This window comes from Lichenostomus cassidix, chromosome 15 (genome assembly GCF_008360975.1).
Source record: "Lichenostomus cassidix isolate B80296 chromosome 15, HeHo_3.0, whole genome shotgun sequence".
Lineage (NCBI taxonomy): Eukaryota > Metazoa > Chordata > Aves > Passeriformes > Meliphagidae > Lichenostomus > Lichenostomus cassidix.
The window spans coordinates 11,782,543-11,806,730 of NC_139496.1; the positions used below are offsets into that span (position 1 = coordinate 11,782,543).

At 54.7% G+C, this 24,188-nt stretch overlaps 1 protein-coding gene and 1 long non-coding RNA gene across 11 annotated transcripts in view; both read right to left on the reverse strand.

Annotated features, from left to right (window-relative positions):
* Positions 1–1,530: 1,530 nt before the first annotated feature.
* NOS1 (nitric oxide synthase 1) overlaps positions 1,531–24,188 on the reverse strand; it is a 74,220-nt gene continuing 51,562 nt past the window's right edge. For 7 of the 9 annotated variants that reach the window (XM_085076169.1, XM_085076172.1, XM_085076171.1 and 4 more), the window contains 18 exons: positions 23,837–24,031; positions 22,613–22,698; positions 20,199–20,343; positions 19,814–19,918; positions 19,451–19,509; positions 16,572–16,688; positions 16,196–16,370; positions 15,721–15,859; positions 14,949–15,027; positions 14,259–14,452; positions 13,603–13,772; positions 13,214–13,424; positions 12,523–12,610; positions 12,119–12,240; positions 11,820–11,968; positions 10,926–11,120; positions 9,522–9,640; positions 1,531–8,639 (listed from right to left, as the gene is read on the reverse strand). In XM_085076169.1, the coding sequence (XP_084932295.1) occupies positions 8,624–8,639; positions 9,522–9,640; positions 10,926–11,120; positions 11,820–11,968; positions 12,119–12,240; positions 12,523–12,610; positions 13,214–13,424; positions 13,603–13,772; positions 14,259–14,452; positions 14,949–15,027; positions 15,721–15,859; positions 16,196–16,370; positions 16,572–16,688; positions 19,451–19,509; positions 19,814–19,918; positions 20,199–20,343; positions 22,613–22,698; positions 23,837–24,031 (2,364 nt within the window). In that variant the 3' untranslated portion in view covers positions 1,531–8,623. Of the gene's footprint in view, positions 8,640–9,517; positions 9,641–10,925; positions 11,121–11,819; positions 11,969–12,118; positions 12,241–12,522; positions 12,611–13,213; positions 13,425–13,602; positions 13,773–14,258; positions 14,453–14,948; positions 15,028–15,720; positions 15,860–16,195; positions 16,371–16,571; positions 16,689–19,450; positions 19,510–19,813; positions 19,919–20,198; positions 20,344–22,612; positions 22,699–23,836; positions 24,032–24,188 lie in introns of those variants that run through there. The other 2 variants (XM_085076175.1, XM_085076174.1) reach the window with 1 other exon arrangement.
* LOC146430449 (uncharacterized) lies at positions 16,708–18,203 on the reverse strand. Of its 2 annotated transcripts, none has more exons than XR_014855372.1 (3): positions 17,545–18,203; positions 17,421–17,454; positions 16,708–17,330 (listed from the first exon to the last, which is right to left on the reverse strand). It is a non-coding gene; the product is annotated as an uncharacterized LOC146430449 (long non-coding RNA). The 2 variants fall into 2 exon arrangements; XR_014855373.1 differs by having other exon boundaries at positions 16,708–17,349; positions 17,394–17,454.

The following is a 24,188-nucleotide window of genomic DNA, read 5'->3' on the forward strand; positions in this document are numbered from 1 at the left end:
TCTAGCGATGGGGATCGATATCAGAATAGGGACAGGGCATCTATCGATGGGGCTCGATATCGGGACAAGAACAGGGCATCTAGCGATGGGGATCAATATCGGAATGGGAACGGGGCATCTATCAATGTGTATCGATATGGGAAGGGCACGGGGCATCTGTCGATGTGGATCAATCGATATCGGGACAGGGCATCTATCAATGGGTATTGATATCAGGAAGGGCATCTATCAATGAGTATCAATATCAGGAAGGGCATCTATGGATGTGTATCGATATGGGAAGGGCACGGGGGATGTATCGATGTGTATCAATGTTGAAAGGGGATGACAAAAAGGGACCTCATCAATATGTATCAATATCTAATACGGGGTGCCCAGAGGGTACCTATGGATAGAATCAATATCAGAAAGGGGTGCACAGGCAGGATCTATTGATGTGTATCAATATCGAAAGGGGTGCCCAAAGGGGACCTTATAAAATGTGTGTCAATACCTAAAAGGGGGTGCACAGAGGAACAGGAATCAATAGGAATAAATGTCAAAAAGGGGGTGCTCAAAGAGGACCTGCCAATGGCACCAATATCGAAAATGGGATACCAAAAGAGGACCTATCAATGTGTTTAAATATCTAAAGAGGAGCCAAAAAAGGACCTCATCAATGTGTATCTATATCTAAAATGGGCTGCCCAAAAGGGACATATCAATGTGTATCAGCATTGAAAAGGGGGTTCACAGGGGGCACCTGTCAATGTGTATCAATGCCAAAAGGAGCTGCACAGAGGGAACCTATCAATGTGTATCAATATTGAAAAGGAGGTGCCAAAAGGGGTCCTATCATTGTGTATCCATACCTAAAGGGGTGCACAGAGAGGACCTCATCAATAGGTATAAATACCTAAAAGGAGGTGCCAGAAGGACCTCATCAATAGGTATAAATATCTAAAAAGGTGCCCAAAGGGTTCCTATCAATGTGTATCAATATCCCTGTGCCAGGGCCTCCCCACCCTCACAGGGATCAATTCCTTCCCAATATCCCATCTCTCCCTGCCCTCTGGCATTGTTCAGCCATTCCCTGCCCATGTAAAAAATTACTCTCCCTCTTTTTTCCTAAGCTCCCTTCAAGTACTGGAAAGATCCCCCTGACACAGGGAAAAATTTTCCCATGGGAAAAAAAGGGGATTTTTTGGGAAAAACTATATCCATACTTCTGCCTCATTCCCCTGGCTGCTTCCTGCCATTCCCAGGTCTCTCAGCTCCTGCCTGGAGTCCTTTTGCTGTGTTCCCAAGGCTCAAGAGCTCGGCTGTGACATTTTCCCCGAGGACATGGGATAAATGATGGGAGCCATGGAATGCTGTGACTCAGGCCACCTCGCAAGGTCTCTGTCTGGCAGGTGAGCAGGTCCTGCTGATTGTCACTGCTATTTCTGGTGCCCTGGCATTGCAGGTGGCAGAGCAGAGCCAGGCCAAGCCATCAGCAGAGACCTCGAGCAGCCTCTCGATGCTAAAAACTCAAAGAGGAGAACTGCCAGCTCGGAGTTCACTTTTTTATTTTGACCGTAATGCAAACAGGCATAAGTATTCCATAAAATCAGAAGATTGGGACTATACAGAGAGAGGTGCATGCTTCAGAACAACGTGGATATCTTGCAAACAGAGCCAGAGTCAGTCTGAGAGAGGGGCTGGAGCACGGGGGACGAGTGGCAGAGGTTTTAGCAGCGCCGAGAGCTCAGAGGTAGGGGAAGAACCGCGTTGGTGGCTGCTTGAAGCACTGCAGGATCACACACAGCACGGGCTCAGCCCAGCCCTTGGCTCCTCAGCACAAACCAGCCTTGGGGTCACACAAAAAAGCTACGGAATGAGCTCCCCCCTGCTCCACACACAGCTGTTCCGTGGGATGCAAAGTGAGAGTGAAGACAACGTGCCGATGGTGAATCGTGGCATCGTCTCCTCGAGCGAATGAAGGCACAGTGACATGAGGGGAGCGAGGCAGGAGCAGAGGCAGCCACGGCTTGCAGCCCCACCCAGCCCAGCAGAATTCACCCACACCTGGAGGTTTGACAGTGGAAAATTTAGGAGCTGCCTGCCCCAAAGCTGCCACCCTGTCCCCTTCCTCATCGTGGCACCGCAGCTCTTCAGGAAAAGGCCACCGGGAAATGAAAGAATCCAACCCAACCTTTGAGCCTGAGACTGAAGGTGCCTCAGGGAGCCGAGGGGATAAATCCCTGCTCCTATTACAAAAATTAATTGGCACTGAATATCAAATTCCCCGGGCGGCTGGCAGAACTCGTGTTTTGAACTCCATGAAATGTAAAAAAGCAACGAGTCCCGGCTGAAAGTCATCCCGCTCCGCCTGTCCTGTGCCTGGGGAATCGTGTGTGCACTCTGGAAAAGCTGCAGACTACTCACAAAGCACACAGAGCTCGGGGTTTTTCAAGGCATTTCAAGGCAGCAGAGCATGGGAATTCAACCCTGGGAATCGTGGGGATTTGCCTGTTGTGTAGGATTCTAGCAAAGCAGGGATTTTGTGCTGAATCTCGCTTGCAGGGAGATTCTCCAAGCCCATCTCCTGTTCCTGGACATCCTGTGGGCTGCTGGGGAGTGGGTTTGGTTAAGCCAGCGTTCCATGCCACGATCACACAGAGAGGAGAACAAGAAAGCAGGCTCAGAAGCAAGGAGCATTAATGTCTCAGTTAATTAAGGCTGTTTTGCTGCCCTTGATGAATTTTAAAATCTCCGCTAGCAGTTACTGTAGGAACAAAATGTTTCATTTAATCCAACTTCGACACAGTGGCTCTTTGCTGTTTGCTTTCCCCACCCCAAAAACCAACGTGTGGAAACAAAGCAACAAAAAGAAGCCCCGAATCAATTTTTTAGATCAACTTTTCCAGGATTTAGCCTTCCAATTTTCCAGGTTTTAAGGATGCCCCTGGAAGAAAAACACTTTGCTTGGTGTTTTTCACTCCCAGATTTCTGCAGCAGCCCTGCAGAGAGCTGAGCAGGAGCATCCCAGTGCTGCATTCCTGCTTTTCCACAGCTCCAGGACAGCTCTGAAAGCTTTGGCCCGTGGATACAAGAGAAATCCCTGGTGCCTTGCCCACTTTCCCACCACAGGAATGAGGAATAGCTGCAAAGCCTTGGCCCTGGTAATCCAGGAATTCTCAGGGCCAGGCTCACAGGTTTGATTTGCTCACTTTGAGGCTCTTCCTGCCTCCTCCCTCCCCAAAATCTGGCCAGGCAGGACACGGATGAGTGAGGCAGGAGAGCAGCAGCCCTGGCAGGGAGGTGCTGCCACTGCTCACCTGTGAACTCACAACATTTTGGTGGTTTTTTTTCCCTGTGATTCCATGGCTCAAATTTCCATCACAGCCAAACATCTGTAGTGGTGGAGGCCAGGAATTTCCAGGAAAAAATGAATTTCCTTCATTTTCCCAGCAGGAAAAAAAAAAAAAGTGGATCTGCACTTGAATATTCCGCGAGTTTCCCTGTGCTGAAATCAAGCCGATTCTGACCTCTCCAAAATTCTGTTTTACTTCTGGAACCAAGTGCTTTAAAGCAGGAGATCTCTCCACCTCCCCTGACTCCCTGCTGAACACATGGAAGGAGCTGGAGCTCAGATCCCCATGGGAAAGGGGAGATTTCCCAGGGATTGCTGGAGCCATGCAGTGCAGGTATGTGCAAGTGCAGATTGACACACGGAAATATTGTGAATTTGCTGCTGTGCAGGCTGCCAAAATCCCCAGTGCCACTGAAGCCAGCAGGTGTGGAAGGCATTCTGGATGTGGGAGGACTTGGATTCAAATTTTGTCCAAGTTCAGAATACAGGTCTGCAAGAGCACCAGCCAAATTTTGCTCTCCCCGTTCCAGCAGAAGGAATTGTCACAACAAACACGGAGTCACAGCAAAGTTGAATGGTCCTGAAAATGTGTCTCCATCTGTTCTGGGAAGGGACTGTGCTCCCCTCTGGAGCCATCAGAGCAATTGAGAAGTTACCAGAGCAATTCTGAAGCTGAGAATGGCTCCCTTGTGAGAGCAGGAACAGAATTTCGTTTTGAGCATAAAATTATCCTTCCAAAAAATGGTGGGAACCCTCAGAGGGCAGTGAGGGTGGTTGGAAGTCAGGAGGCAACAGATTGGGCTGGGGCTCAGAGCAAGTCCATGGGGCTTCAGCACAAACACAACCTCACCTCCAGCAGTTTAACCAGAACAGGGAATTGTTCACAGCTCCAGTCTGTGCCCACACTGACCTCCACCCCTGTGAAACCTCACCTCGGGGAGATGGGGCTGAGCAGGGCTGAGTTCACTCCCTGTCATCCCAGGGGGATTTCCCCAGCCATGCCAGAGGGCAGGAGCAGTGCCATGGTCCCTCCCCAGCACAAGGCACTGTGAGTCCATGTCCATCCCCAGGAGCTGCTCAGGCAGGGCTGGCCAGGAGGAGGAAGGAGGGATCTCCAGAGGGAGCCTGGGATAGAGCCAGGGTGGGGTGGGAAGCATCACACACTGAGAGGACAGGAGCAGCCCCAGGGTGGAGCAGTGTTATTGTCCCTTCTCTCCCACCTCCCCTGGTCCAGGACACACCTGCAGGATTGCTGCTCACCCAGACACATCAGATCCCACTGCTCAGGTGGGGACAGAGCCCCTGCTCGCCCTGGGGACACAAGGTGACACAGGGAGCATGGACAGCTCAGAGTCAGACCCCACGTCTCACAGGATGGATGTTACTGGCTCAGTTCCTCTCGTGCAGCGAGTTCAGGCCACGATGTGGAGGTGACAGATCTGTGAGGCCACTCCTGGTGGCAGATGTCTCCTTGTTTTCCCATTGTCTCTCATAAGCAGAAGAATGACAATTCCAGGCAGTCCTTCCAGGGAGATGAAACCTCAGAAATCACCACCAACACAGGCACTGGATATCCTTGCACTGAGTGGTTTTTCCCTGCTGGTGGACACAGCAGGTTGGGCAAACACAGAAATTTTTCCCATGCGTTTTCAAGTCCATTTAATAACTTTCTGCAAATGCTTGAAAGAGCTAAGAATTAAAATCTTTGCAAAAACCCCTCTTTGTAGTGTCTTGAAAATCAAACCTCCTGTTCAGAGAAGAGTCTCTTCAATACCTGGAGAGCGGAAAGGAGCAGAGCTGCTCAAAAAGAGGAATAGTGGTGGTGGAGATCCTCAGGACAGGGTGGGACACTGGCCAGGCTGGGTGTCCATCAGCTCCAGCACAGGAGGGGATGGGCAGCAGCCACCCCGAGGTGACAGATTTGTGATCCAAGTGCCCCAGAGGCACAACCCTTCTGTGTGTGACACCCTGCAGCAGCTCAGGGCACAGGCTGGGACAGACTGCCCTCACTCTGTGTTTATAGCAACATTTTGTGGCTACAGCCCCACGGCAGGAATGCCACAGCCAGAAGAGCAGAGTCCAGGCTGGAAGAGCTGCATTCATGGAATAATAAAGCACATCCACAATTTCCCCGTTGCTGTGGGAGAAAATGAAGCTCGAGGGGAGTGCGAAGGCCCTGCAGGGGAGGGGATGAAGGGGAGCAGTTCAGACGTCTGAGACTGACTCAACAGCAAACAATGAATCAAAATTCCCAGCGGTGCAGCTGGTGAGGAACCAGCAGTGCCACTCAGGCAGAGGCAGCTCAGAGCCCTGGGGGCTTTACCTTCATGGCAGGGAGGAGTTTCTCCTCCAGATCCAGGCCTTAAAGCAGCACTTCCCTTGCCAAGGGCTGGGCAGGACTCAGCCACACGCTGTTTGTGGAGCTCTGTCTGCCTGCCTGGCCCAGACCCCTCTGCAGACCCCAGGGGAGGCAGGGCTGTGCTTCCCTGCTGGTCCTCAGGTGCCCCAGGTGGGAGGGAGGCAGAGATGGCAGGTTTGGGATGCAGGAAAAGCAAGATAATCCAGCTCAGACAGGCTCCAGATGGGAGATGGAGCAGCGGAGCAGGTGGAGGGCAGGATAGGAGGGAAAACCTTGCCAGTGCCATGGGGTGAGCTGGGAAGAGGACAAAATACATTTCTTTGGATAGTACCTCCTCCTCCTCCTCATCCTCCTCAGGTTTCATCACCCTTTCCTCTAAAGGAGGACCACAGCACAAAGCTGGATCCAGGATTTCCCAAAGGAGGAGGATGAGTCTGGTTTTTTCTGATTTTAGCTCTGCTCCTGCAGCCACAGGATGGGGGTCAGGGCCAAGCTTGCTGCTTGTTCCCAGCGCTGCGGCCAGGGAGTTGTTTCCCAGCCAGGACCTCTCCCAAACTCACCCATCCCAAGCCAAGGGACCCAGCTCCCCCATCCCACTGGGACTGGTGCACAACCCCCATGGCTGGGCTGCCCTTGTCCCTGTGCTCTCCTGCTGTCACCTCCAGGTCACCAAGTCCCCAGGCAGTGCCATACAGCTGCCCAAGTGTCCCGGCCCTGCCAGCTCAGCCAGCTCAGCTCCGGCCACACTGTGGCAGCATTTATTCGTTTTATCCCGTGCTGGATGCTCTGCCGGCACCTGCGGAAACGAGACTTGGATCTCACATTCTCCCAGTGCTTGGAGGCCTTTTGCTCCTCCTGGATTTTGGGCTGGAGCTGCTTCAGGGATCCAGGGAGTGGAAGTTGCAGAGGGTGTCCCAACACATGGAGATGTGGCAGGAGAGGGCAGGAGATCCTGGCTGAGGGTGGAATAACTGCACAGTGTGAGATAGAGGAGCCAGCGTGGCTTTATCCATGGGCTGGGAGAGCAGCAAACCTCCCACAGCTCGTTTTTAGCTCAGGGCAGGTGATCTGAGCCCTGTGAAAGCTCCTGGACAATCCCTGTGCCGTTGTTCTGGTGCTGGGCTCCATCCAGGGGTCTGTGCACAGCTGAGCAGAGCAGGGCAGGAGGGGAGGACCAGCAGCTGCCACCTCAAGATGCCAACCTTGCATCCCTGCCTCGTCCCTGCCTCGTCCCTGCTGCCATGCCCTGCTGTCCTTGTGCTGGCTGCGAGGGAGGACAAATCTGGGATTGGCTCTGTTGGGCAGAGCCTGGTGCTGAACACATCCAGGCTGCATCCCAGGATGGGCCATTCCCTGAAGAGCTGGGCTTGATCCTTGTGGGTCCCTTCCAGTTCGGAATATTCTGGGATCCTTCAGGAGGAAGGACACACAAGGTCACGTTTGCTTTCCCCTGCAGACAGCTTTTCTCTGGTGGAGGCTTTCTGTTTCCCCTGACCTTTCTGTGGCTGTGTTAACAAATTGCTGTTGGGGCCAGGTTCTGGCAGCAGGCTGAGGTGTGAGCATGTCACACCCAGCACCTTTCAGCTGATCTCACCTCCCTTCTCACATGAGATGTCCTGGCTCAGACAGCTCGTGCCACGGGCAGGTGGCGCAGAGGGGAACGGCTCACCCCCAAAATGCCACACGTGTCCCTCCTGGTGGCCAGGTCGCTCCATGGTGGCACTTTCTGCTCCCAAAAATGCAGAAGGGGCTGGGGTGTGCTGTCCCAGAGCTGCTGATGGGATGTGCTGAGAGCTGATGGCTCTGGAATCCCAGGAGTCCTCCGTTGGCACATCCTCTCTGAGGACATGCAGCCTCCATCCTGCTCTGAGTGCTGCTGCCTTCCAAACAGGCTTTATTCCCAAGAGAGCTGGAAATTTCCAAGATAGCTGGAGTTGGAGCTGCTCCTGTCCCATCCTCGTGGCTTTCCAGGCTCACCCAGGAGAGGTTCACAGCATGCAGAGCTCTGGGCACAGCCAGGCCCTCAGTGTGTCCCATCAGCATCGCGACTGTGGATCAAATATTCCCTGGAAAACCCTCTGGAGAAGTCACTGCCAGGAGCTTTTCCTCAGCCTGCACATCAGCCTGTGTGTTCAGAGCTTGTGGGAGAACTTCCATGCCAGCAGCAGTGGGGGTTGAGCAAAAGGAGAGACTCACAGGGAGCAGGGAAAGAGGGCAGGGAAGGAGAGACAAAGCGCAGAGCCCGTTTAGGAGAAATTGTGACACATAAATGAGATCAAAAACCACACAGCTCTACCCAGGCTGCTTGGGGATGAATAAAACTCATAGGCATGAGGGCATTGCACATCATCTGCCCCCAGCCTCCAAAGGAAATCCAAAATCCCAAATCCAAAGGAAAGCCATGGAAACACAAGGATTCAGGCAAGCCCCGAGCTGGGGAAAGAGGGAACCTGGCAGGAACAACCCCCAGCTCTGGACAAGCAACAAGACCTTGCCATGGCCCAGCCCCTGCCACCTCTGCTCACCCCCAGAAACACCCAAAATGATCACGAAAGTGGTGATTTCATGCAGCTGCAAAATGCCCTCATGAGGAGGAGGGGAAATGTGGAATTCTGAAAAGAGCCACTGCAGGTTATAAAGCCATCAAACTTCAGTGGGGAAATCCAGGGGAGGGGGAGGAGGTGAAAAGAAATGGCCACAGGACAAGAGCAAGAGAAAGAGGAGGAAAAGGAAATAAAAGTCATCATCATCATCATCATCATTATCAGGACACAACAACAGGACGAGAGACAGAGCGCTTTCCATGGGCAGCTCCCCATGGGAAAGGAGCCACCGTGTCCATGAAATACAAAACCCAGTGCCCTCCAGCTGGAGGGGGCAGCAGGTGCTGGGAGGACTGGTTTGGCATCCCCTGGGGGCGAAGGGTCCAGTTAGGAGCAGAAAACCCTGCAAGGGAAAGGGGAGAAAGGCTGGCCTTAGAGGGAGCACTGAGGAGCACCAGGATCATCCCAGCTCGGAATTTCCATGGTGTGGGCAGGGATTTATGGAGAGGTGGGCAGGAAGGTGACTTTTATCACCTTTATCCCTACCCACAGGTGGGACACTGAAGCACTCTGATACAGTCCAGGCCCCAGAGCATGTGATTCCTTGGAGAACAATTCCTGCCAAACCTCAGGGATGTGGGAAACCCATTCCAGGCACTACTCAGGGAAAGGATTTCACCCCAAGCTACCAAGGGCCAGCACAAGGAGCAAGATCCATGTGGCTGCCCAGCCTTTATCCTAAATAATCCTTCTGCTCAGCCAGGGAAAATCCCACCATGACCGAGCTGAGCAAATGGCAGGAGTTGGTAGAGCAGAAACAAACACAGCAAATGTCAAGATCTTTTTTTTTTTTCTTTTTTTTTTTTAACTTCTGGTTGTTTTTACAACAGCATGGAGAAAAATCTCTGGATCTTTCCTAAAGGGGCACGAAGCAGCCTGGAGAGCTGAACACCTGGAGCCAGCCAGGGGAGAGTCACCTCTTCCCATGGGTTTTTCCAGCCTGGAAGCAGACAGTGGGAAGGGCTGTTTTCCTTTGGATGGGATTGTCAGGTCTGAGCACATCAGTGCAATAAATTGGGAAGCTGGAGGGATTTATCCTAGTGAGGTGGATAATTTTGCTATTCCGGAGCAAAAATCCAATGCCTTCCTCAGCCTCTGCTCTAAGGACCACATGTGCACAAAACTTAAAGCTTCCATTCCCATCCTTTCCCATCTTTTCCCCACCCTTCTCCATCCCTCAGCCCACGAGGTGACTGCAGGGGTTAAAACAAACATTCCGACTCACTCATCCGTGTCTTTTTTGCTCTCCTCGATGAACGCGATGGACTCGGATCTAAGGCGGTTAGTCACCTCGTACGTGCGCAGGGTGACTCCAAAAATATCCTCGTGGTACCGGCTGTCATCCTGGGAGAGAGGGTGGGAGAAGGGCACAGGGAAAATGGGAATATTGTTTGCAAATAGCTGGTGTCAGCCCCAGCAAAATCCTGTGTGGTGGGGAGGCAGCAAATGCACAGCGAAGGGTTTGGGGTCTGTCAGGAGTGGGACAGAGGGTGGAATGACCTTCCCAAGGTCACTCCACAGGACATGGCAGTGCTGCTCCATGTGTTAGACCCCCTCAGCTGCTGGGAATTCCTGGCTGGCAGGGGCACAGGCAGCCCAAGGCTAGTTTGGGGACAACCAGCTGAAAATGTGGCTCCCTCGGGGCCTGGATGGAGCTGGGGATGTGGTTCAGAAGGGATAATCCCACGGGAGTCGTGCTGAGTTATCCTCCTGGGGAGGAGCAGAGCTGTTCCTGCACCCATCCTGCCTGTGTCCCAAACTTGGCTCATTGAACCCCAGCTGCATCATCTGTGTTTGGCCAGGGGGATACAGACAGGGAGATTTGCAGAAAGGACCCACAAAATGCCCTGAGAAATCCATTTTTGGATGGAGGGACTCAGCGAGGGGAACAAGCCCTGCCAGGAGTGCCCAAAAGCATGGGTGACTGCACTCAGCATGCTCCTCAGGGGATCCAAGTGGATTCCCTGCACCCACAGACCTTTGGAATGTCACCCTCCCGACCCTCCCTGGGTGAAGCCATCACCTCGCTGGGCAGGGGGAGGCAGCAGGTGCAGCACCTCTCTAGGTTCTGGTGGGAATTTGGAGCAGGTATTTACACTGGCTCTGGGCCACCCTGTTGGGTGACAGCCTTTTCCCCTTTCCCCTTTCCCCTTTCCTTTCCTTTCCTTTCCTTTCCTTTCCTTTCCTTTCCTTTCCTTTCCTTTCCTTTCCTTTCCTTTCCTTTCCTCCCCTTTCCCCTTTCCCCTTTCCTTTTCCCTTTTTCCTTTCCTTTTTTCTTTCCTCTTTCCTCTTTTCTGTTTCCTTTTCTTTTCCCTTTCCTTTTTCCTTCCCTTTCTTTCCCTTTCCCCTTTCCTTTTTTCCCCTTTTCCCCACCTTTGCTCTGTCAGGCTCCCAGGAATAGGCAATATGGAGCACTCAGCACACTCCTCATGGGATCCAAGTGACTCCCCTGCACCCACAAACCTTTGGAATGTCACCCTCCCGACCCTCCCTGGGTGCCATCACCTCTCTGTGCAGGGGGAGGCAGCAGGTGCAGCGCCTGTGGCAAGAGATGGCAGCGGCGTCACCCACAGTGTCACACACACAGTGCTGTCACCCACTCGTCGGTGTCACCACAGCCACGACTCACCCTCAGCTTGCTGAGGAAGGCTCCAGCCTCCTCGGCCGACAGCTGGCCCTGCTGCCTCACAATGCGCTGCACGGCCTTGAGGACGTCCCCAGCCATGGTGACATCCCCGCAGACGTAGATGTGGCCTCCCTGCTCCTTCAGCGCCTTGAACACGGTCGGGGCCAGCTGCTCCTGCAGCACGTCCTGCACGTATTTCTGGGGACGAGGAGGAGGGAGTTGGGGTTAGCTGTGGTTTCTCAGCCCTGACCCTCCCTGGGGGCAGCAGGGACAGGTGAGCCCTCTTTGGGGGACATCTGTGCCTGGCAGCAGCCATGGTGACAGAGCAGAGATGGGGACAGCAGCAAAGCATCGCTCTGCCCTTGCATGGTCACACCTGCACCGGATCTGTCATTGCCAGGCCTGTTCAGGTCCCGGTGGGAATTTGGAGCAGGTATTTGCACTGGCTCTGGGCCACCCCACTAGGTGACATCCTTCTCCTTCTCCTTCTCCTTCTCCTTCTCCTTCTCCTTCTCCTTCTCCTTCTCCTTCTCCTCCTTCTCTCATTTCTTCCTTTCCTCTTTCCCCTTCCCCTTTTCCTTTCCTCTTTCCCCTTCCCCTTTTCCTTTCCTCTTTCCTCTTCCCCTTTTCCTTTCCTCTTTCCCCTTCCCCTTCCCCTTCCCCTTCCCCTTCCCCTTCCCCTTCCCCTTTTCCCTTCCCTTCCCCTTTTCCCTTCCCTTCCCTTCCCTTCCCTTCCCTTCCCTTCCCTTCCCTTCCCTTCCCTTCCCTTCCCTTCCCTTCCCTTCCCTTTCCTTCCTTTCCTCTTTTTTTCCCCTTTTTCCCTTTTTTTCCCTTTTCCCCATTTTTTCCCCCTTTTCCCCTTTTTTTTCCCTTTTTCCCTTTTTCCCTTTTCCCCACCTTTGGTTTGTCAGGTTCCCGGGAATAGGCCGTGTACAGCTCTCTGAAGACACCTTGGGTTTTGGCAAAGAGCGTCTCCTCCTTGTAGATGTGGTCGATCCTGGACTGCCGGCAGCCGAACACCAGCACCATGGGACACGGCTTGAGCCCTGGGGCAGGGATGGGGACCTGTCAGCCCAGGGGCCACCAACTTCCACCAGCCACCTCCCTGCAGACCTGCGGGGACACCCCTGGCAGGATGGGATCCCCAAGCCAGCGTTCCCAAAAGCAGTTTGAGGGGAGGAGCAGCAGAGCCCCACCTTTGTGCTGGATGTCGAAGAGCCGCTGCTGCCAGAAGCTGCGGAAGGGGGCGATGCCGGTGCCAGGGCCGATGAGGATGCAGGGCACCTGGGGGTCCTGGGGCAGGTGGAACCCGGGCGCCCTGCACGCAGCAAAGAGCAGGTTAAACCCAAGCAGTTCCCTCCCTCCCTCCCTCCCCTCTGCCCACAGCCGGCTGAGACACCTCCCGGAGAGAGAGGGTAGGAAATGAGGTGAAATTCCAGGATGTGACATTTTTGTGCAGATTTTAACCCAAAGGGGAACCATTTGCTCACAAACCCAGCCCTGTTTTCTCTCACTGTGATAACAACTGAGGGCAGGGAGCTGATCCAGTGAGGGGGCTCACCCCCTCTCCCTCAGCCCTTGCCCTGTGTGACCTACTCACCCTCTCACAAAGCACGGCACCAGTTCATCCGTCTGGATCCTGTTGAGCCACGAGGAGCAGACTCCGTGGTGGATTGGTCCCTCTCCATCTGGGAGGGGAGGGAAGGAGGTCTGTGCATGGCACAGCACCCAACGACTCTGTTTTCTGCCCTAAAACCCTCCCTGCTCCATCTCACACAAACACCTCCCTGAAACACTGAATAGCTCAGCATCCATTCTTCATGAATTTGGCAAGGGTTTGGTGCTTGGATCCTTCTGTGGAGCTACCCAGGACCTCCACAATCCTTAGGGAGCACCTAGCTCTCCTCTGGTCCTTTTGAGCAGGAGCAGCATCGTGATGCTCTCAGACACAGACCTTCCCTGGCAGCTCCACTGTCCTCCCTGTGTCCTGCAGGAGCACCAGGGCTGTGTCCACCTATGCCATGACCAGGGCTGCTTGGACTACAGAAATTTGGCTACTGGGAATGTAGATTTTGGGATGGGTGAACAGAATCCTGCATGGATCCGTGATGTGGCACCTCTGGAATACACTGCCCTTTGACGGATGATCATTTTCCATGACCTGGGACAGCAGTGCCATGGTTTGAGGGAATCTCCTCTTGCAGCAGGCAAATAAACAGATAAAACAACATCTCCCTGCCTGAGATTTTGTGGGGTTTGTGCTGCTTTTCCCCAGAGCCCTGGGGCGGTACCTCGGGTGCGGTAGGACACCACAGCCACGGTGAGGTGAACCTCTCCTGGGTACATCTCCGGGGAGGAGCTGATGGAGTAGTAGCGAGGCTGGAGGAGGGGGAGCTGGGTGAGCAGCAGCGTGGAGGGCATCTGCACCGAGGGGAACTCCTCCAGCACCTCCACAATCGTGGGGTTCTTGGACCACTTCCACTCCTCGTACTCCTGCAAGCCCTGGGAAAGAGGGAGGGAGAAGAGAGCTGCAGGATCCACCTTTTCCAGGGGCCTCAAGGGATATCCCACCAGCTCCATGGCAAAGCTGAAGGCCTAAGCACAGTGTGGGATGAAATGCCCTGGTTGGGGCTGTGATTGTCCCCAGGGCCTCGCAGAACCCAGAGTTTGGGCTCTTCACCTTGCTGAGGACCTGCAGGCGTTTCTTCTCCTTGTCACTGGTGGCCAGCAGGGCGAATTGCTGCAGCAGCAGCGGCGTGGGAGGCGTGGTGATGTCCAGGTAGTACTTGAAGGCCTGGAAGATGGTGCACGGTGGGACACGGTTCTCATCTGTCCAGTTGCTGATGACACCTGCCAGGAGGGAATCCAGCACAAGCCTGGGATCAGTTGAGCAGCAGAGCCAAGGCAGGCAAATCCTGGTTTGCATCCCCCTCTGAGACAATGGGTTATGGTTGCCCATCTCCAGGTATGCATGGCAGTAGGATATCAGATTTATCCCTGAAATATGGGGTTGGGATGGCCCCTCAAGATCCCTTCACTCTTCTTCCCAGTTCCCAGTTCTCGACATTGTCCTTTCTAAGAGAATGTAAACACCTTTAATTTTTCCATGCAATATCTCCCCCAGGGCCCTGCCCACCCTTCAAACCCTCTCTCCACATCCCAAGTGCAGGTGAGCAGTGGCTCTGGGCACAGCAGGGTTGTAGGAGGTGCTCCCAATCCAGGCAAAGATGGCAGGGAGATGGGAAATTATTTCTCCTGGGGATTTCTCCCTGAGGAGCTACAAGAACTTCAGGAGCTGGGAAAGGAGGAGACAGGCCACCTGCACTCGGTGGTTACCTAGAGCTGTGCTCCTCTCCTCCAGAAGCTCCACCTTCACCAGCTGGTTGGCTGGAGGGGCATCCTCCAGCCTGTCGATGAGGGCATTGACCAGGTCCTCGTGGTTCCCTGGGAACACCCCCAGGTGGTCCCCAGGCAGGTACTGCAGCTCCTGGTGCCCGTTGGTGTGCAGGCGCAGGAAAATCGTCAGGCGGCTGCAGGGAGAGGAGGAAAAGCAGGAAAAAGTGTTATGGGAGAATCCTTTGGAGGAAAAGCAGGAAAAAGTGTTTTGGGAGAATCCTTCAGGAATCACTGAGCCCTGGCCTTGGGAGCTGCTGGTGCCCCGGGAGGTGGTGGTGGCACATGCAGACTGTGATGTCCATGTCCCCAGTGTCATAGCAGGGAGAAGGGACACTGCAGCACCCACTGATTCACCCTCAGGGACTTTTTAAAATGGAAAAAACAGTTTAACCTCTTGCTCAGCAATTTTATCCTTCCTTTGCTGCCTCTCCAGCCAGCTCCCCATGCCACGGGCTGAGGGAGGCACCAGCAGGGATTCCACCCTGCACAGAGGCTGGGAATGCCCTCCACTGGCTTCCAGTTTGCACAAAGGTGGATTCTGTAGGGCATCCAGGGCTCCAGGGCTGTTTGTAGGACTGTTTTGGGTGCACCCTGTGTGGGTTCAGCTCCCAGGACAGCAGCATTTCCTACCTGGATTTGGGGCTCTGCAGGTTCTGCCGTGTGAGGAGCCGGGCTGCATAGACACGCTTTTTGTGGATGCTGTACAGTCCTGAGGAGGAAGAGAGTCAGGGACGGGATTCAGCAGAGTGTGGCCAAGGCTTCTGGCTCTTGTAGGATCATTGTGGGGTCAATGACCAGAGCTGCCCACAGGGGTTTGACCTCCCTCCTGAGGGAGCCTGAGGGATCAGAAACCCCGGAGGACAGCCAAGCTTGTGTCCCTTTTTTAGTGACCGAGGAGGACTCTGACACCACCCCCAGAGACTCAGGGCTGTGCCCTCACATTGCCCACAGGCTCCTCTCACTGCCAGTGCCACCTGGCTGGCAGCAAAGCACCCGGATTTGGGAAGAGCTGAGCCGGTGCTGCAGGAGCCGTGCTGAGGGGCCAGGTGTCCGTGGGATGGACCTGCCTTCGCTCCGGAATGCTCAGCATTGGACAGAGAGCTTGGAAAGAGCCCAGGTTTCCAGCTCCTCCCTTCAAGAAACGGGGTCAGGAGGAGGGAGAGCAGATCCCATCCAAACATCTCTGTTACAGACACAGGCAGGGACTGGCCAGAGGGCCTGGGACTGGCCAGAGAGGCCTGGGACCAGCATAGGCCGCTCTGTGGGTGTGGGGTGGAGGGGAAAGGCAGGGCTGAAATGCTGGGAAGTTAAGAGAGATTAAAAAAAAGGGGGGCTGGCCCCTTTGTCCCTGTGTCCTCTCCCTCTGCCGCACAGCAGAGCCCTGCAGAGCCCGTGGCTGTACCTTGTGTGAGCTCTGGGGCTTCAGCCACATAGGTCAGGCGGAACTTGCTCCTCTTCCAGCTGCGGTCGTTGCTGATGAGGGAGTTGTTGGCTTTCTCGATGTTGACATCGTCCCCCACGCAGAACACGTCACAGGCTGCCTGCAGCACACACCAGGCCCTCAGGCACCCCCTGAGCCCAGCTGGCCCCCCTTATCCCAACCCAGAGGCAGAAGGAGCCCCCAAAATTGCAGAGCTGTATCAGTGGCCATGGGCACACCTGGTGGTGCTCTCCTTCCCAGATATCTGGGATAACGCAGCAATTCAACACATTGGTGACCTTTTGGTGGTCAGCACAAACCAGAGCCCCACCCAAATATGGAGAACCTCTTTGCTGTGGGCCGGAGTGCTGACAGAGCCCAGGGACGGGGAGGCTGGGATCGGATCAGCTCCAACTCTGTCCTTCTCCCCCTGCTCCTCCCCGCAGCCCCAGCTTACCTTGAAGACCTTCTTGGCCCAGGTCCTGAAGGACTCCTCCTGGCCACAGAGCTCATCCCCTTCTCCCATGCGGAGGATGCGCTCCCCGCCCAGCTCCTCCAGCAGCGTGTCCACGGCGCGGGCGAAGGCGCAGAAATGGGGGTAGGCGCGGGAGCCCAGCCCGAACACGGAGAACCTGCGGGGACAGGGCACAGCTGTGGCTGCCCAGCTGGCAGGGACGCTGGCAGGGACACTGGCACATCCCCTCCTGCGCCACCACCACTCTCAGCAGCCTGGGGAGGTCTGCATGCCGACAAAACACCTCAGGGTGAGGTGGGAGAGACAGGTCGGCACAGCACCAGCTGCTGCTCTGTCCCTCCCGCCCTGTCCCCTTTACCTGACGTTGGCCAGGGGTCCTGTGCTCTCGAAGTTGTCCCTGGAGTCAGGGCCGTCACTGGAGGATTTCCGTGCATCCGAGTAGGAGGAGACGCTGTTGAACCGGACCTTGTAGCTCCTGTGAACGGCGACAGCACCCAGGGTTACGCTGGTGGTGTCACATCGGGGTGGCTTTGTGCTCAGAGGGGACCAAATTACGGAGGAGACCAACCCAGAGCTCAGGGCTCACACTTCCATGAGCAGAGGGATGTGTTCCCTCCCAGGGTAAAGCCACAGCAGCCCCTAAGCACCCCCAGCTGGAGCTGGGATGCTCCGTGAGGTCCTTGTCACCTCCCACTGTGCTGACCCCAGTGCTGGCCACCACATTGTCCCCGATGACGCAGAGCTGCCAGGACCTTTGGCTTTACCTGTCCTTCCCCGGCAGCACACAAGGTCGGGTACGTGTCTGAATAGATATTCTGAGGGTTTTTTCACTCATAGGAAGTGGGAAATAAAAAAAAAAAAAATAAAAAGGGGTGAGAAAAGAAGGGATGAGGAGGGGGAAGGGGAGCGGAGAAAAAAAAAATCTGACAACAGCAGAAGTATTTCTGAATTGAACCATCTTCCAAAATTACTCCACACAAGGGTTTCTAAATTTACAGCCAGAGCAGTGAGCGGTGGTGTGTGCATGAGTCACGGCACAGCTCCGGCACCAGGCACGGCACCCGAGAGCACGGCCCCGGGGTGAGGGACAGCCGGGCCACAGAGCCCCCAGTGCCACCTCTGCTCCTCTACTCACCCTTGCTCCTCACACCTCCAGTGCCACCTCTGCTCTCAGCCTCACCCTCGCTCCCCACACCTCCAGTGCCACCTCTGCTCCTCAGCCTCACCCTCTCTTCCCACACCTCCAGTGCCACCTCTGCTCTCAGCCTCACCCTCTCTCCCCACACCTCCAGTGCCACCTCTGCTCTCAGCCTCACCCTCTCTCCCCACACCTCCAGCCTTTCCAGCTTCACTCCACCTGCTTCGATCCCCTCTGCCGTCCCTGGGCAGTGTCCTCACCCCAGGTTATCCCAGGGGATGTGGCCTCCCTTCCCAGCCTCTGGGATCTGCATGGAGATGCCCAAAGCTTGTCTTCCAGGGCTGGGGGATTTCCTGCAGTCCCAGATTCTGTGCAGGGTGGCACAACCCTCTGGATTAGATTAGATGGACACAAAGGCCAAATTCCCCCTGTCAAGGCAGCAGCAGCAGCTTTTTCTGGGATGAGCAGGTCCTGGTGGGGTGGGATGACTGCAGAAGGCTGGGCTGCATTTGAACAGCAGGTCCTTAAATAGGAATGGCTTAGGAATGCTCCCGAAAACCCTTGGAAAACCCTCGCTGTGAGACATGAGGAGCCAAATATCAGCTACAGCATAGCCTCAGGGCTTGGGAAGGGCTGTGGCCACAGTGCCCTGGCAGGATCCTGTGCCACTGGGGTTTAGAGAGGGATCTCATCCACCCTCAGCATTCCCTGGCGGAGCTGGGAGTCTGTGGGTTGCATGGACAGGAACTGTCCTCTCCAACTCTCTTTTCCCAGGCTGACACTGTCCCTGTCCCCCAGACTCTCTCCTCCAGGTCTCCTTTTCTCACTGTAAAAGGTTTTTTTGTGTTTGATGTCAGCAAGGTCAATGGCCCTGGACAATGTCCAGGGCCACGTTGGACAGGGCTTGGAGCAGCCTGGGATAGTGGAATTGTGTCCCTGCCTGGCTCTTGGAACTCCTGCCACCCCTTAAATCCCACTTGGAGGTGTCTGGGACAGCAAGCACCGAGCTCAGGGGTTTTTATCCTCCTCAAATCTGCCTGATTCACCCCAGGCAGCACCTCTGCACCCAAGGAGGAGATCCTTGGGGTGAAAACCACGTGTGGAATGTCCCTTCTCCATCCAGACCCCTCCAGGGCTGCCTGCACGTCCTGTTTTGTCCCTGTCCCCATTAAGGAGGAGGCCATTAGCAATCTAATGGGTTTTCAGCTGGGCAGCCCTGCAGGGATCCATGGAGGACTTGGCTGCACAGCAAGGAGAGCACTTTGGGGCTGCAGCAGGGCCAGCTCTGCAGAGCCACAGATCTGTCCCTGCTGTGTTTGTCACCACTCTGGGGACACTGCTCCAGGTCAGGGGGCTGGAATTGCCCTGGATCCCTGGCCAGAGCTGATCCATCCTTAATTAAGGAGCAGCCTCGTGCCAGTTGTTAGCTCAGGAGACATTCCAGGGCAGAGCCGTGTCCCAGTTCAGGGAAATATTTTATTCTTCACAGCTAAAAGGAGACTCCAATTGGTTTTTAATGCCGCCCTCCCTTCACAGCCCTTGGGATCTGCACGGAGATGCTCAAAGCTCATCTTCCCGTGAAGGGGGATTTTCTACAATCCCACATTCGGTCTCCAAGGTACCGGTTACAAACATCACAGGATTATCACAGCTCTTATTTTCCCTAGAAATCTTTTCACGCTGTGCATGGAGCTAAATCTGGTTCACAGGCCCTCCCCCACCTACATCTGCAAGGCTGGGAACTCCCTTCTACCTCCAACTCGTACTATTTTTGTGTCTCCTGGACAGGCTCTGGCTCTCAGAATCGATGATTTTGGGGAAATTCCTCCTTTTTTTCATAGATTCCTGCCTCTTCAAGCTGAAGAGAGAAGCTTTAAAATGTCACCCCAGGGAATTCCAAGCTGGAATGCACAGACACCCCTGACTCAGTGCTTCTGTTCTCCCTGGGACCTCCACCCTCCCTGTTCCCTGCTTCTCCAGGCAGGTCCCATCCCTTGGATCTTTGTGCCCAAGGATTTCTCACTCCCTTGTGAGAGGATGAAGCCAGGGAAGCTGGCTGGGGTTCAGAGTGGGAGGGGAAAGGGTTGGAGTGCTCTTACTTCCTCTCCTCCAGGTGGGAGTTGGGATTCTTCATCTCCATTAACGCACAGCCAAATTTCTGTGGAAAAAGAACAAAGAAGGCCATCGGTTTTGCCAGTTTTTGCAGGAAATGAAGCCATGAGCACAGCCTGGGCTGTGGCTCTGCCCCCTGCCCGCTGTTCCCAGCCGGGTGAGGTCACAGCCCCCCAGCCACGGGGCTGTCACCTTCTGTGTGACACCGGCAGGGTTTGCACAGGATGAATGTAGGAATCCTCGGACTAAGGAGATATCCCTGCTCCAGAGGCCATTCCAGCTCAGTGTGAGCCTAAAGAGGATGTTCCTGCCCCTGTCCCACTGCTGTCCCCTGCCGCAGCCACCCCTACCTCGCCGTTCTCAGGGGGGTCCCCATTGCCAAAGGTGCTGGTGACCACCAGGACCATGGTCTCGTGCTCCAGGTGCACAATGTCATACTCGTCCATGGACATCACCTGCGGGCACAGAGAGGTTAGGGAGAGCTGGGAGCCTCCTGGGGATGGGAACAGCCCATCCCTGCTGAGATCTCCACACAGGGAGGGTGGGAACAGGAGCCCTGGGGGACATGAGAAGCCCTGGAGCTGCCATGGGCAAACAGAAATCAGCTGGAAAAATTCCTGTGCAGCTCCACCCCAGACCCACAAGGTCACACCCTGCAGACCCTTGGCAGCTATTTGCCATGTATTTCCTCGGAGCACCCATGATTTCACACCCAACCCGTCTCAGGGGCAATACCTTGGCGTCGAAGGCATGTTTGAAGATCTCACACAGAGTTTTTGCATAGACCTGCGATTTCCCCGTTTCCGTGGCGTACAGGATGGTGGCCTTGACCCTCTTGGCCATGGCTTGGCCCATCAGCTTGGCTGAGAACTTCACAGCCCTGGGAAGCAGGAATAAATCCCAGTCAGAGCTTGGTCCTTGTCTGTGGCCTTTTTATTTATTAATAAACGACCAGCCTTAAAAAGCTGCAGCATCAGTTTTGGTTGTTGTGTGGCAAACAGGGAAGCCTTGGCTTGGAAGAGCTTGGCTTGTCAGAGAGGAAGAGGAGATGGGAGAGCTTGAACACAGAGCTCAAACACCTGGATGGGTTTTATGAGGAAAATGCTAAACCAGGCATTGGAGGGTGGGATTTTTGCAGGGCAGGGAAGCAGAAGAATCGGGGGCAGGTAATGCCAAAGGAAAAGCTGGAATCAACCAGAGCTGGAGATCCAGGAGGAGGAGCAGCCCCTCCATCCCTTAAATACCACCTGGGGACAAGGGTGGAGAGTTTGTTGTTTTAGGGACATCCATCAACGCTGTTTTTCCTACATGCAGGATATCTTCATCTTTTCTAAATGGACTACAAAGCCTTTAAATGAGGCCACGAGAAATGCAGAAATCCATCAGGTCTGGATTTAGACCAATGTTTCAACAGGGAAAAGGCAGGATTTGAGAGTCTGAAGGAGCACAAAGCAGTTGTGTGGCCTCAGGAATGTCTCAGGAAGGGCTGCCCCAGGGTGTCAGGTTCAGCAGGACTCCTGCATCCCCTTTGGATGAGCTGTGGGGAATGGAGGCTGCAGCTGGGATGGTCACATTGGAAGGAGGAGTCCAGCTTTCCCCTGTTCCTCCTGCTCAGAAATACTCTGGGTTTGGGGAATTATTTAGGGATGAAAAAAAGAGGAAAGAAGAGGCAGAACTCCCCCTGGCTGGTTTCTCCTGCCTGCCCCTGGCAGCTCCTGTCCATGGCAAGGTTCCCCTCAGGAACATTTCTGTTTGCTGCTCTATCACCACTTGTCAGTGTGATTCTGCCCCTCTGCCTTCCCACGGTGGCAATGTCCCCTGTCCCCAGGACCCCCACTGGCCCCAGGGCAGGTGAGGGGCAGGAGGGGCAGAAACTGCAGCTCTAAAGGCTCAGACTTGGCCAGAAGCAGCCCAGCCTGCCTGAGCAAGGCATCAAGTCACGCTCAGGGCTTTCTGCTTCAGCTGATTAGCTCAGATCCAGACAGGATTAATGGTGAATTACAAAAATAATTCCTTTCCCTACATCAAGAACAATGGGGATTTTTAAAAAAAATTACCTGCCACGCTCACATTTCTACAAAACCATCCCTCAGTGGGGCACACAGCAATAAAAGCATTTTTTCTCCCAACTCCATGAATCCTCCTGCTCTTCCCCCAGCCCAGCCCCAGTGTCAGCTGCAGGAGGAACACATTCCTCACTCAGCTGCTGATCCTGTTTATGGATGCACCACGGAAAACAGCTCGCAGGAGGTGACAGCTGAAGAGTGGGAACAAATTGATGGAAGGGATTCGGGGAAACTGAAGCGTGGGGAGATGCTGTGACGAGCCAGGGCCACCTGGCAGCCTGGCCACCGACAGCAGGGCACACCCAGCCCTCTCCTGCCTTGGCCCAGGGCTCTGCTGCCACAGAACCTGCAGCTCCTCTCTGCCAATGGCCCCCAGGGGAGGGATTTGGGCCAGGATCAGGGTCCAAATTGCACTTTATTCCTGCATCCCTGCTGCTGAGGAGCCTTGGCAGGGAAGAGGGGCTGCTGTGGCCTCTTGCCAGGGGTCAACTGACCATGAAGTGCAAATCTCAGCTCAGCCCTGATCCATCTGCTGCCTGCAGGGAGATTCCTGTTGCCATCTCCCCCTTTTCCTTGCAAGGCAGGTGTTTGGAGGGTTGGGCATGCACTGGAGGCAGGTGCTCCTCAAGGAGGGAGAAAGTCACAGGGATAAAGAGGAATATGGACAGGAGTTTCATCTCATCAGTGCCAGCACAGCCCCCGACAGGGAGGGGGGATCTTCCTGCCCCAAGGAAAGGACAAACAGGGAAAGCACCCTAAAAGGGTGGGAAAGGATCCCTGAGCATTACTGGAGGATGAAGAACTCAGGAGAACAGTCAATAGCCAAGATCTGGTATTGCCCAGATCTGGTGTGACCAGACAATACCCAAGATCTGGTGTGACCCCACCTGGTCACACTCCTTTTGGAGCTCTAAGGGGGTGTTCAGAGGGCTGCCTGTGTCCCCAAATGTCCCTCATGGCAGGTAAAGCCTCCAGCATTCCCAGGCTCAGAGCCCACCATCCATAGGGTGATGCTCACACCCGTAGGGTGCCCAAAACCAACCCCAAACATTCCAGGCCTTTCCAGAGCCTGCTGGTACTTACTTTGCCAGCTTCTTGAAGCCAATGGCCCTCTTCTTGGTGGGTGTCCCATTGACCCCTTTCCAGACGTGTGTGTTCCAGGGGTCGGGCTAGGAGAGAGAAAGGCAGGATCAGCTGGTGGGGAGAGCTTGGAGAAATGCAGCATCCACGGCATTGAGAGTTAAATTCCTCCAGTCAGGAGAGGAGGAATAGCTGCCACTCCACAGCCCTCCCTGTCCTCTCTGTGTCCCTGATCCTCGGAGCCTCATGGGGCTTTCTCTGGGCAATGGAACATGCCCAGAAAAATTGCAATCTAATAAACCCTGCTGGCTTGTAACAGCATCTGGCCAATTGCTCTGCCACCTCTCGAGAGGAGCATTAATAGGCCACAGGCAAAAAGAAGGAAGCGCCAGAAGGGGAGAGGTGATGGAAACAGATCCTTCCCCCCGCCCTGGCCACAGGTTTTTTTTCCCTAAGAGGCCCTTTGGGAAGGGGAGGCAGCTGAAGCCAGGAGCAAGCAGACAGAAGCTCATTCCGTGCCCTTGCAGGCTGCAATCAGGGCCAGGAAGCATTGGGGTGCCTGGTGGGTTGGTTATGGCAATGAACAGACTGCTCCTGCTTCGTGATTATTCCTTAAGGGCTCTTGACTAAAGGTCACATTGTGTGGAAAGCACCGGAGCAGGGATGGCTGGATAACCAGGCAGGGTTTGCTTAGGGGCTTTTCTTCCCGTGGTCTGGAGTGTTAAACACTCCAGCAGCAGTGTTTGATCCCTGCTGGCCCTGCTGGGACCAAACTCTGTCCCACTGCTGGATCCCAAATGCTGGCAGGAGCCTTTCTCTCAGACCTGCAGGATGGAGAGGGCAGGGATACAGGAGCCTTTCTCCCAAACTGCAGGGTGGAATGGAGAGGGCAGGGATACAGGAGCCTTTCTCCCAAACCTGCAGGGTGGAGATGGGGGGAAATTCACACATTTTCCAGGCCTTTTCCTCACGTACCCATGGAAGGGTGAAATGAGGCACTTCCAAAGGGAGGAGTTCTGTGTGATTAAAAAGTTTGTCCCATGGAGGGACAAAAGCCATTCTTATACTGCATTAGTGGGGAGGATCCATTAGATTTGTCATGGAATACAGGGACAGCTTGTGAAGGAATTGGATGGTGTCCCTCTCCTTCCTGCACCTCCTGAGCTCCCACTCCCACCCCGCTCTTGGCCACAAGGCCCGGGTGGCAGGTGACAGTGGGGACAGCACCTGGTACTCAAAGGAGGGCGTCAGGCGGTAGTTGAGCATCTCCTGGTGGAAAACTGGGGTGATGCTGCCCGACATGGGGGGGACAATCCAGACCCAGTCGGCAGGACAGCCCCCCCGGCAGCGGTACTCGTTCTCCATGTGCTTGATGAAGGACTCGGTGGCCGAGTGGTGATCCACGATGGTCACCTTGTCACTCTGTCGGGGACAAGACAGCAGAGCCAATATCATAATTGACAGATATCATCTGCAGCCAAATCCTAAAATTTTACAGTTGGAGCTGTTTGTCCCAAATATTCCTCACTCCCATGGTCTTACAGGACCTTTAGAGATGACCCAGGGCTGATCCTGAGCT